A 12,437-nucleotide genomic window follows, 5' to 3' on the forward strand; every position below is an offset into this window, starting at 1 on the left:
ATAGTAGTCATTATTCTGTCATGAATTAACATCCATTAATCCTCCAGAAGTCACTACAACTTCAAAATCCTTGAAATTGTTTTTTTCATTCTAGAGTGTTCATTATAAAGTCGAATTAAAATGAATTGAGACTTAATACGTAATGCCGAAATAGCATATCTGACAACGTCGCGTTTGGCATTTGTTTGCAATCAAGAGGACTATCCCATAGCGTGCGCCGTAAGAGCTGACACTCATGTCATTGTAGAATTTCAAACGACGTTGCCGCCTTTTCTTCTAAGTCTAATATAATTAGATTTCTTCTATAGGGAGTATATTCTATACATTTGCGAACAATTTAAAACAGAGTTTCTTAACTTTATGTGAATAGTATTTGCTTTAGTGAAATACGGTTCTGTACTATGCGCAACCGCTCCACCCCGTGCCGTTCGACAAACGGAATGGGCCAGCTGGAATGCACTGTTTCTAGACTTGGTGACTCTGCCCATGAAAGGGCGGGAAACATTTCGTCCTTAAACTGCGGATATATTATCTAATATTACATAAACCTTATGAGAAATTTCCCCTCGTTGTTTGCCGCCACTAGTTACATGCGGCAATAAGTGACATACAAAACAAACACCGGATCCTCTGGGAACATCATAGCCTTCAGCTATTTATTCCTCGACTGAGTTTATTGCCACCTCAAGATAACAGTTTTCCTTAACAAGACTGAATGGAACCTGTGTGGTATCTCAAGGGATGGGCAACATTTTAGTAACGCACTCTCTTTTGTACTTCATAGAATTTTTTCCGAGCGCTAAAGAATGAAGTACGAGTAATATAGAACACTTTTCGACATTTAGTTACTAGCCTTTGTCAAGATTTTTGAACGTACTTAATTTCGGAAAAAATATGTAGTAAAATTATACTTTTTACTGCTAAATGATCATGAAGATTTCTTTTCAAACCCTCAACATTTTGTCAATCACCGTCTACAGGTATTTTTAGATAATCAATTTGGGAAAATTATGAATTTGCAATTACCGGTTTTTTGAGTTAAAAAACGAAAGATCTTGTCAGCGTTACGACATTTAGTAAGTAGCCGTCATCAGATGTTTTCATGTATATAATATTGGAAAATTTCTCAACTTTTTTTAAAAACAAATTGGGTCTGAAAAAGAATATCAGAACGTTAGGCTCCTCAAATGTGTGCTAGGAAAATAATCTAAATATTTTTCTATCTTTAAAAGTGATACCAGAAAAAATGAACGTGAAAATCGCAAATTCACAAGTCTTTTTTTGGATTTTAAATCTTTTTTTGACTTCCTTGTACATATAGTACACGAACTTGACACGTAATTATTTCTCTGCTGTGGCGGTTTCCAGGAAACTGGATAAAATTATTCCTATCTAGATTCACGCTTGACAAACTGAGGCCATTTTAATGAAACGAGCCTATATTTAGAAGCAACAATTATTTTAGAGTGACTGAATTTCAGGATCAAAAGGGCTTTGCAGAGGCAATGAACCCTATAATCGACGTTGAACTGCTTTATATGGACCTTTATCTGTTTTTAAATTCGCTTATCTACCGGCTTTTTAGGTTACATCATTTGACATTAAAATTTCAGGGACAAAGGATGCACTTGCCTCAGATTTAAATTCCTGCCTTTGTGAGAGAGGAAATTCAATAACAGTGTAAATGAGAAGTGTAAGAGGGACTAATTGGGGGAGGGATCTAATTTTAGGGTTCAAAAGGACAGATATTAGAGGGGGAGGATCTAAATTTAGTAGATTATACAGCAAGTTCAAATGTCATTAAATTATTATCTATCTGCTTGGATACATGTATAGCTTTAGAAGTTTGTGTTAGTCTGTTCTAAAACACGTTCCTGAAGAGATACGTAGCGGCGAATAGAGAAAGGTTGAAATAAGCGGCGCTAGAGGTAGATTGAATACGTGACCTTTTTGCCAAATTATTATCTGAAAAAGCTTTGAAATTATTGCAGGTGAGTCAAGAAATATGTTTTTGCCAATCCGGCTCCGATAAGTTAATAAATAAAGAAGTTTTTGATTTGTCGATTTAAACCTGAAATTCCTCCTTTAAAAATTGGTAAGTTAGGAAGACAAAACTTGAATAAAGAAGACAAAGTTTGGTACATTTCATTGAGGTTCTTTAAAAATCTTAAATAGTTGAAAATCCGTAAACAACTTGGGAGAGTCTACTGATGTCCGCATAACTCAGTCATATCAACGAACTTTGCCATTGGCTTACGACACTTCCGATTATTCTCGATTTCCTCTGAAGCCGAATAAAGAGGGGGGAAAGTGTAAATTAGTCTACAATTATATCTCGTAGCTTCAAATTTTGTTGATACAATGCCAAAAGCGAGATTACACCCAATATCGATGATATTTGAAACCTATCATTAGCCATCTTCTAGTACTCACGATTCGCCGAAAATATCGACGTTGTTTTATATCCTATTAGTATAGCGTGACACAGTTTTAAAATTCCTATATCGTGCTTCCTGGTTTAAACTACGACAAAGACATAGTATATTATATCAACAGACTATTATAGAGATAGAAATCCACATTAAAAAACCTGATAATTATTACACAATAATACTATGAAGGAAGCATATTTACCCCGCACAATGGCATCAAATTATCGATAGACGGTTTAGAGCACCCTTAGGTGTCAAATATCCACATAAAGAGTTCTTGAGTAGGGCTACGCCCCACTGCCACGTGCAAACGGGGTAATTATTATTGTTATAGTGAACGACCTTCACCCCGTTACTTTGCATTAATTATTATTGTTGTGGGGGAAAACAAAACATATAAATATACACAATGGGGTTTTGTTTTCTGTCTGATCGATAAGTTTACTTAAGAAATTCCATTCCTGCATATGTGGGGTGGATATAAATTAAGACGGTGCACAGAGAAGAGCGAATTTATGGCGGCAGGAAAAGGGCCAAATTATAAATGACCGTCAAGCAACTTTCCTGATAACTTATTGATGTTGCTGGAAAAGTTCATAATTTGGCCCTAAGGGATGGATATACGTTTTTAATATTAAGGGTGGGTTCTAGAGTGAGTGGACGAAACGAGTGGAGATTGAAATAAACATGCTATTTTAAACTCTAACATTCATAGCGCAATTGTTGACGGGATTATTGCAACTTCTTTAGGAACATATTCTTACATAAAAAGCGGCCGGTCAAGTTAAGGTAATCGAAACATCCACGATCCGCATTCCACAGAGCAAAAGCTTGTGCAGGGTGCTACAAAGACACCTCCTTGGACTACGAAAACACGTGGAGGACACTTTTTAGTGTCAACTTCTTTGGGTGACCAAAGAAGATGACCTAATCCTGGCTGATACCTGCGCCTTTGGTGGTGGTGTCTGCGTGGTCGGTATCTTCTCTGTTGGTAGAAGGTGGCGACGGCAGCGTCGTCGAGGGTGGCGCGGGTTCGGGGCATGTTAACGGGGGCTCCCATCGGCCCGAGCGCCGGCCGAGCACTGGAAGAGCGTCGTCGTTGGTGTCACGTGGGGTGGAACACGACCTGCCACACTCGAGACACGCATTGGTTTAAGGGGTGATGAGCAAGAGGATGATTTCCGACCAGTGCGTTTTGTTCCAAAATTCTTAGCCTTCATCCCTTTCATATTTGGTATATGTGAATGATGCGTTGGTGTCTCAGCACTCCCATAAAGTTTCCCTCCTTACACCCGTTTATTATGAACCAAAATGCAATGAGTGCGTTTAAATATACCCTCTTAAGTTAAAATTTTTTCCTTGAATTTAATTTCAAATTACTACAAAAATAACAGCACGATAAAGCAGATTTTGCAATGTCACTTAGAACCGGGCACTTACTTATGCAACATAACGACTGGAAATAAGTATTAATCAATCCTGCGGAATTGGAAAAGCGGCAGCAATTAAAGAACTAAGCGGAAGACGTCCACGAAAAGTAATTATTTCCGGTTTGAGGGCTGAAATAGGACAACTTGGTTGGTGAATGTAAAATGGAGATTCAGCACCCCCTTTTAATTGAGAAATGAAATTAGTGCCTCTTTTTTAAAGTTATGTTTCTCTAATAAGTTAATATTACATCAGGGAGAAACAAATGTCTATGGCATTTCTCTGCTAAATCGTTCTAATAGGGACATTTCTCCAATGGAAATAAATCTAAATTAATACTTCCTAGTTGTCAGGGTTTAATTATGCTGGTATCGTAAATTAGGCACGAACTGCTGTCACCATATATTCGACCGCTGCAATAGTATTTAGTGTAGAGCTTTTTTTTCTTATGATACAATAAATTAGTATCGATCCTTGAGTGATAAAACGTAGATTGGGCAAACAAATCTTAATTTGACTTTCTAAAACTCAGATTTATTCTGTTGAAATTGGGACACAATGAAAAACAGAGCAAATCAAAGGTTTTTGACAATCATGATTATAATAAGTTTTGAATAGAAATGAACATTTAAGCCGTGGTGCGATCTATTGAATGTCAGTTGAGATATTAACATAAGGAAAGATGGTTACACAGCGTAAGTGCCACATGTAGAAATATGTCTGTAATAAATTTTCCCATGGGTATTTCGCATCTTTTGAAGCGGTTTTCAAGTTTTTTTAATTGCAGTTCTGAAATTAATTCATTGGAAAATGATTAATTAATGCTGTAACTAAGCACACATTTAAATGCAGCTACAATTAACAAACTCGTGAATTAGTCTGTTGACCCTCAGAAGGAAAGACATGACAAATAAAAATCCTAAAGGTAACAATGTATCAAGAAATAGAACCAATAAAGATTTACTTATTCTTATTATAGACCGCCATTTACCCCTGGTGGCTCAGGTAACTCGGTTCCATAGGAGTATCACACCCCAAGGCAGTTCATCAAACTTAAGTATTACTTGCGTCAATTATTATCATAGACTTTTTTTTATTTTTCTTGCACTTGTGATTTGTGATTTTTACATTCATATCATCTAATTTGACTTTTGCTTGCAAATGTAGTGATATAATCTCTAGATTCAAATGTGGCAGATGTAATTCACCAAAGATTAATCGTCGTTCCAGGAAAGCGAAATCTCTTTATTTCTAGACATTATTTTTGTAAAATGGTGGCTACCTTACTTACATACGCGTTAATGGTTTATTTTTGAATGCTGAATCGAAAATAAATTACGGGTGTTAACTGACGGCTTGAGAAAATTGGATAGTAGTGCTAAGTTCTCGAATGTCCAATTTAATGGGAAAACAATTATTTAGCATACATTTTAGAGGGCTAATAAAAGGGAAATCAGACAACTTCCTCTATGAACAATGACCGAGATTTATTTTTAACCTTATTTTAGATTACCCAATTTTAAATACATTAATTATACGTGAATTATGTACTTCGTTATTCTAGTAAATTCTAGTCGTCCATGATTCCCATCTATTGGCAAAGTTAAAGCAAGATGTGTACAATTCCTTCAAAGGGAAACAAGATTAACGAGCGTGGCGGCTTAAAGACAATTCAATTTTCTTAAGCACATCCCTAGAGTGGCTGAAAATTGTCCCCCAATCCCGCTATATTAAATATCTATGTTAATTCCCCACATTCATTTCTGACATTTCCCTCTTCATTTTAGGATTCAATGAAACATGATAAATGGCTTCGAACTTTGAAATCACCCAAAACCAGAAACATAATTACCTGTCCTACCTTCTTAGAGATGGGGGACAGGATGACTTGAGATTTTTCTGGCTGGTGGTCGAGTGTAAATATGCCATGGATAACAACTCTTGCACAAGCACTTTCAAGACACTTCCACAAATCACTACAAGGGCAAAATAACTGACATTCGTGAATAAAACCTCTTCCCTTCTTTGTACGAACAGAAGGATTTTGCGAGCCATGCAGACGAGTGAGGCATGGCATCCGAGTCAGGTGTTTGTTTCCAGCCCTTAAACTAATTTGTAGCCAAATTAGTCCAGGGCTAGTCGGTAGAGGAAAAAACCGTTTTTCTGGACGGTGATACGCGACAATAATCGCAAAATATTCGGCGGTCCACCGCAATTATAAAATTAGAACTGGCCAGTCGTCGATTGGTCCGGTCACACGGGGCCCCCTGTATCGGCATTTATTTTATAAATACCTCACATTGTTTCGAATAATTAACAAAGCAACCTTACTAGTGTCGCACATGGACTATGTGTGCCTAATCCTTTCGAGTTGATGTCAGTAGCGTAGCTAAAATCCTGAGAAATACCTTTATATGTATTAACTTTATCGATACTAGATAATATCCCAAGCTTATTCCAATTTTCCTAAGTTCAATGAATGGAGGAAGTATATCTAACTGTACTACCTAACTTAATTCGATATGCGCTAAGAACTACTGAAACTTATATTTTACACTCTTTAAAAAGGCAAAATATATGTGGTTCCCTTTCCGCTAAGAAGGGAGAAAATGAGAGGCAAACGACGAACTTACTAGAAGACTAGAAGTCCTTAATAAGCTCACTATCTGCTAATAAACGACTGGAGGATTAAAAAGGATTAAATGGCTAAACTAAAGCCTGAAGGGATGCAGAGAAAGTTTTTAGTGAGTAGAAGTCCACACTACTTAATAAGAAAGATATTAAGTGGATTTAGGAAGCCTTTGTATTCTTCCATTCTAGACGAGCATGGTCGCCTTACAACTTAAACTATGAAGAATTTCAGAAATTGTGAAATGCAGTGATCCTCAATGTGGAGAAACAATAAAAATAAACAATGAAATTTAAAAAAAAAACGAATTCCAAAAATCCTGCTCTGCATTTATTTCAATATATAATTCTTAACGCTGCCATCTATCAACAAATATCTAAACCTAGGAATCCGCCTTAGAGAACGCTCCCGCGGAGCCAATTCGGAACGGTTAAAATATGTTAGCAGGGACGGTTACTAGGTGGCGCCAGCATAAAAAAATCAATTTTTCAAATTCAATATCTGACTTTGAAAAAAAAATTGCTGAAAAATGCAAAAAGCCGACATTTCCACATTTAGTACATTTTTGGTATTTTACTTGCACAGTAAAGTCTTTACCCAGCCCAGTTAAATAATATATTTTACGAGCAATACTTTTATCAATTATAATCAAAAACATCCCTGAAAGTTGCTGACTATTTTTCTCATTCTTACCAAAATAAATAAACAATACTAATCGGATTCCCAAACTATATTGCACTACATTTAATTACACAAAAATAAAAGTCACAGATTTGCATTAAAAATTTGCTCTTAAATGATTGTCTTTGTGCCACTTTCATTCAACTTCCCAATTATCCCAACGCACATTTGCATAGACTGAAATTTTATACGTATGAAATTTCTTCCAACATAGAATTTAAACTACCCCAAAACAAAAAAAAAACGATCCAAATGCTTCAATGAATACAAATACCGAATAATCAAAGAAAATCCCCGCTGAAGCCGTAAAACGAAACGGGTTTGACAAATATTCAATTTTACCTGTTGGTCCCCGGTACGATTCCCCCTAGAATTGAAGGCCTTCGCCTCAAAGCTTCTTATCTAAGGGCAACATTCCCCCAAAGACGCTACAATAGACCCGTAAATCTTATAGAAATGCGCCTCTGAGATGCCGCACATGGGGCACACACGTATCCTTCAGGTGACACACGCAGGAAGGAAATTTCAGTGCTTTATGTATGCAAATTTCCTGCTTGTTTAAGGGGAGAGTTTATTTGTTGTAGAAGAGGCTTTAAATGCAGACTTGTGGCTGAAGTGTTTTCCCATTCAATACAACGAAGAACTACTTTAATCTCAGTGGTTACATAAGTTTTTTTTCAAAGTTAATAAATGTTTCTGATATTGCCGTTGATCATCTGAATGTAATATATAAAACGGACCACGACCGTGTCTATTTGTGGATAAGCGGATTAAACGACCGTTATAGTACCCCAGGGACAAAACCGTTTTGCAGGTTTCTCTCAGGGCAGACATTACGCTAGAATTCCGTTAGTATATAAACGCCTCTAGACTTTACTTATTATCGTAGCTATAAACAGCTTGCATTGTAATAATTCTCTGTTACATAGAAATTTAATGTAATACACAAAGAATCCTTTGATCTGTGCTATAATAGTGAAAAGTGCCATTTTTTGGACCTCTCACATCCATAAACAAAAGTCTTATTTCAGAATTAAAAGGTTCTGTATTTAATGCCTACATTAAGAATAACCGAAATAGAGCTAAGGGCGAAAAGGTAAATGTTTCTCTTAACTAACAGGATGCCGCATATACGTAAGAATCCAATAGTTTGCGAAATGGCAATTTTCTAGCCCTTATTCCCAGTTCTCTTTCCGTTTATTCACAGTGAAACGAAGAATTTTTATTCTTATTTTCATCGCTTTTTGATGTAACAGAATAGCCCTGTCAACAACCCCCATACAATTTCATGAGTTAAGCCCATAGTAGTAGTTTTGCATGCATATAGTAGATGTTAATTGAATAGATTTATCTTCTGCGGAGAATAGTTAAATTTTGAAATCTTTAGCATACAGAAATGTGATAACGAACGGACAACAATAATTATTAAGTAAGTAATAAAATTACCAAATAAAAGTTTATGAGCAAATCTTCTTTGTGGTAATTCCGGTGAATGCAATTGATTATTTCAGACAGGTAGAGAATGAAATTAAGCATAAATAGAAACGAAATAAACGAAATAATTGAAAAAATTAAGTGCAAGGGCAAAAGAAAGAACGGTGATGAAGGAGAGGTACTTACGCACCTGTAGAGTTTTACACTTACTTTGTCCAAAAATGGGTAAGTTTTTCATCCATTTATTCTATATGTCAATTTTGACTCACATATCAAAACCAAAACTTATTTTTTGCTTAATTTCTTTAACTATGTGCTTTATTCTGGAGCTATTTATGGTACAACTACAAAGCAAATTTGCTTACGAATTTCCATTTTGTAATTTTATAACGTTCTTCATATTCATTGTATCTACTTCTGCCTAAACATTAAAAATTCTAAACGTAAACATGTTAATGATGACTTTTGTACAGTTTTTATTTAATGGGTTTCATCTTAGTTATTTAATGCTCCCATGTAAGAACTCGCGAATTATCATAAATTCATCTACTCCCTAAAATTAATTAGGTTCCCTTCAGGTTCCTCACCATCTAAACTTGCTTTCTTCCTAAACTTTAAGCCCCTTGAATCAACAAAATTAAGAACTCCTTATTGCCTCCTCTCCTACTATTAACATAACACCCCAAATTCCTAATTACCTAATTGCTCTCAACATAAACACTTAATCCAAATTTGCCCCCATTTACCAACTAAATCAATAACGCTTTAATCCAATCTGGTCACTACACAAGTGCACTTCTAACCCATTGATTAGCCTTACCTTGGCAGTCATGTTTTCTTTTGTATACATTCGAGGACCGCCTATTTCAACTGGAAAACAATTTCTACAACCACACTTTCCGATCCGAACATGCATTCAACATCGCATGTCTTGGGGAGAAAAAAGGGTATAATTGCGATATTAATTCCACCCGGTAATTCCGTTTAATGACTGGAATAGAGGACTGGATGAATTGCGACTAACGATCGCTGAATGGGATTTGGAAAGTTTTTTTGCTTTGATTAGTTAGAAAGTTTTGTTTAGTTTATTAATTTGTTAATAAGAGAAATAGGAGGTAAAAAGAGTTTTGTGTTCATTTTCTTACAAGAAACGTCAAAGAGACGTATAAAAAAGCGGTCTTCAGCTTGCAGTGTTATAAATCTCATGTCATTTTGACATAATCTTGATGAATTTCTCTCAACGAATTTTATTGAAAACGTTGCCGTATTTGAACTAGAACCTGCGCAATTTTGAAAAGAAAAGAAAGACGAAATACATTATTTTGCAAGTTATTAAGTAATTAATCCTCAACCTAAATAACCGGAAAACTCACACAGAGCTAATTCACAAAAGACCCAATTTAAGCATGAAAAAATCCATCAATCTTCGAATCATCATGCAAATGGCGGTCGTCAATTTCCGGTCTTCGGAATAATAATAGTTAATCAGGCGGGGAAAAACCGTGTTTGGTCCTAAATCTCGGAGAGTCCCAGGAAATTACGGCGTCGTCGGAGACGTCACAGGGAACGAATTAGGCCCAATTAATTAATTGTAATTTGTTACTGCCGTCCGGGAATGGCGAAACACTGCGGAGAGTTCTGGAACAATGGACCAAAAGAAGTAAGGGCCAATTTTGAATAAACAAGACAATATATCATCTGAGAACGGTTAATCACTTGGCTGTTGGCCATGTCAAAAATTTATCGTCTTCGAGGGATGGAACTTAGTTAAGGTCCTTTTTACATGAAAGATCATAATTCATGGGCGTTGGAAGTGATCAGATTTATATGGGACACTCAAAACGAGGGTCAGAAATAGCGATCATTGGCACGATCCGGGGACTGGTCATTTTTGATACAAATAGCCTGTGGGTGACGTTAGTTTTGATTTTGTTAAAAGCTCACGCGAAAAACGCAATATTATGAGGAACATATTCAAATCAAACCAAGGTTAAGATGACACATTTAGATTAAGCGTGTTAAGAGAATGAGAAATTGAGTTAAATATGAAAATATTTAGATTAAGTATAGTGGATATTATAAAGTGTTCCGTAAGTGTTTCCCATCTTTTAAAACTGCTATTGAACTGATTAAATTTAGACTCTAAATGTGCTTGATGAGTCAGCGCCTGAAAAGATCTTCTAAGGTATAATGCATTACGTTCAATAATTTTATTTATTGAAAATATTCAAAATTAATACAAAATTTGTTTAATGTCAATATTTCTGAAAATGTTTAGTGCGTTCAATCCCAGTTATCCCAACATTTTAATTCCATTTATTATTCTGATTTGATGAAAATTCTAGACAATTTGCTAAACTAAACTTCTGTAAATTTTTCCCTAAGATCAATCTTGGTCAAAAATACAGAAAGCGTATAGTTACTGTGAATTTTTGTAATTATTCAGCAAACTTAATATCAACTACATACATACATTTCAAATTTTAAAAATTTCAGTTCTATTTGCAGGAAAATAATGAGAATGTTACACTAACGTTTATCCAGCTTAGCGTTACTAAAAGTGAAAAGTTACTATAAATTTTCAAAATTATTTTTATTTTAATTGCTTTTTGTGATTTGACCAAAAACTCTGGACATTTACAAGATGAGAATAAAGTTAGTTTCAACTATTTTAAATTTCTACAATTTCATATTTACTCATTATTTTGAAAATTCTGTGTGGAAGTTTTCCTCAAATTCGAATGACCAAATGGTAATCGAATGACCGAAATGTGCATTATTTTGACAACGCATAATTTATTGCATTTATTGACGTCAATTGAATATTATGAAGTTGTCTTATTTCAAATGTAAGAAGTCTGGGCCAAGTACATATTGCTCAAATTTGAATGAAAGCATTTAGTGTTCGAATAAAATGTCTTTTTAACAACATTCCATTTCGAATTGCTCCCTTTCAAATCTTAGGATTCAAATTTAGGAAATAACGCGCCACATGAACTAAACCAGTCCCCAAATACTTTTTAAGAAAAAAATTTATTAAATTTTAATTATTAAATTTTCAGTAGTCGCAGTCCGTTATAATCACCTGAAGTCAGCCCGAAAAGCGCATTAAAAATAATAAAATACTTCACAGATTATCCTCCGAAAGCAGTCGCATGTCCTATTTCGGCGATACCTTCAAATATAAGATTATTCAGAGGCATTAATTTAGGTTGCAAAAATAAAAAAATTCTCAAAATTTAAAACAAAAATGCAAATTCTGTTTTCTCTTCAGAACCCAAAAAGCACCAACGAAGACTTATTGCCTTACCGACAACATTTCCTCTAAATATAGGAAATTCTGAGCTTTCAATTCAAGATGAAAAAAGTCAAAATTCCAAAAAATAAAAATAAAAACTAACGTTGTGTTTTCTTTTCGGAAAACAAAAATTATCAACTCTCAGTACATTTTCAAAAATAGTTCTACTCAAGAGGGGGAAAATCAATTTTTTAAATGTATGTATGTATATATGTTCTTATAAAAAATTTATAAAAATATTAATGAAGATGGAAAAATTTTAAATCGATATAAAACTGATCGTTTTCAAGATCCTAATATTGAGGATTTAATCTGAAACACCCTGTATGATAATACTAAAAATATATATAACAATCAATTTATACACGGAAACTTTCAGATACTTTTTAGCATTATATAAAACGATAGAGTTATCATATTTCCAAAAACTTATCTAATATTTCTTCGGTATTTGCTATTGTCTCTTCTTTCTTCTTTATAATTTACAATATATGAAAATTATTAAGAAATATTTTGTATATAACTCGTGTAATGT

At 34.7% G+C, this 12,437-nt stretch overlaps 1 protein-coding gene across 6 annotated transcripts in view; it reads right to left on the minus strand.

Annotated features, from left to right (window-relative positions):
• The window catches only part of shaker (Potassium voltage-gated channel protein Shaker), a 69,697-nt gene that overhangs the window by 45,694 nt on the left and 11,566 nt on the right, over nt 1-12,437 (minus strand). The window contains exon 1 of one of the 6 annotated variants that reach the window (XR_010752538.1): nt 5,722-6,043. The exons of 3 other annotated variants lie outside the window; for them this stretch is intronic. Coding sequence is in view for 2 of the 3 variants with exons in the window: in XM_066398287.1 (XP_066254384.1) it covers nt 5,722-5,915 (194 nt within the window). In the remaining variant the exon portion in view is untranslated. Of the gene's footprint in view, nt 1-5,721; nt 6,044-12,437 lie in introns of those variants that run through there. 2 more of the 6 variants (XM_066398287.1, XM_066398286.1) reach the window with 2 other exon arrangements.

This window comes from Euwallacea similis, chromosome 17 (assembly GCF_039881205.1).
Source record: "Euwallacea similis isolate ESF13 chromosome 17, ESF131.1, whole genome shotgun sequence".
NCBI lineage: Eukaryota > Metazoa > Arthropoda > Insecta > Coleoptera > Curculionidae > Euwallacea > Euwallacea similis.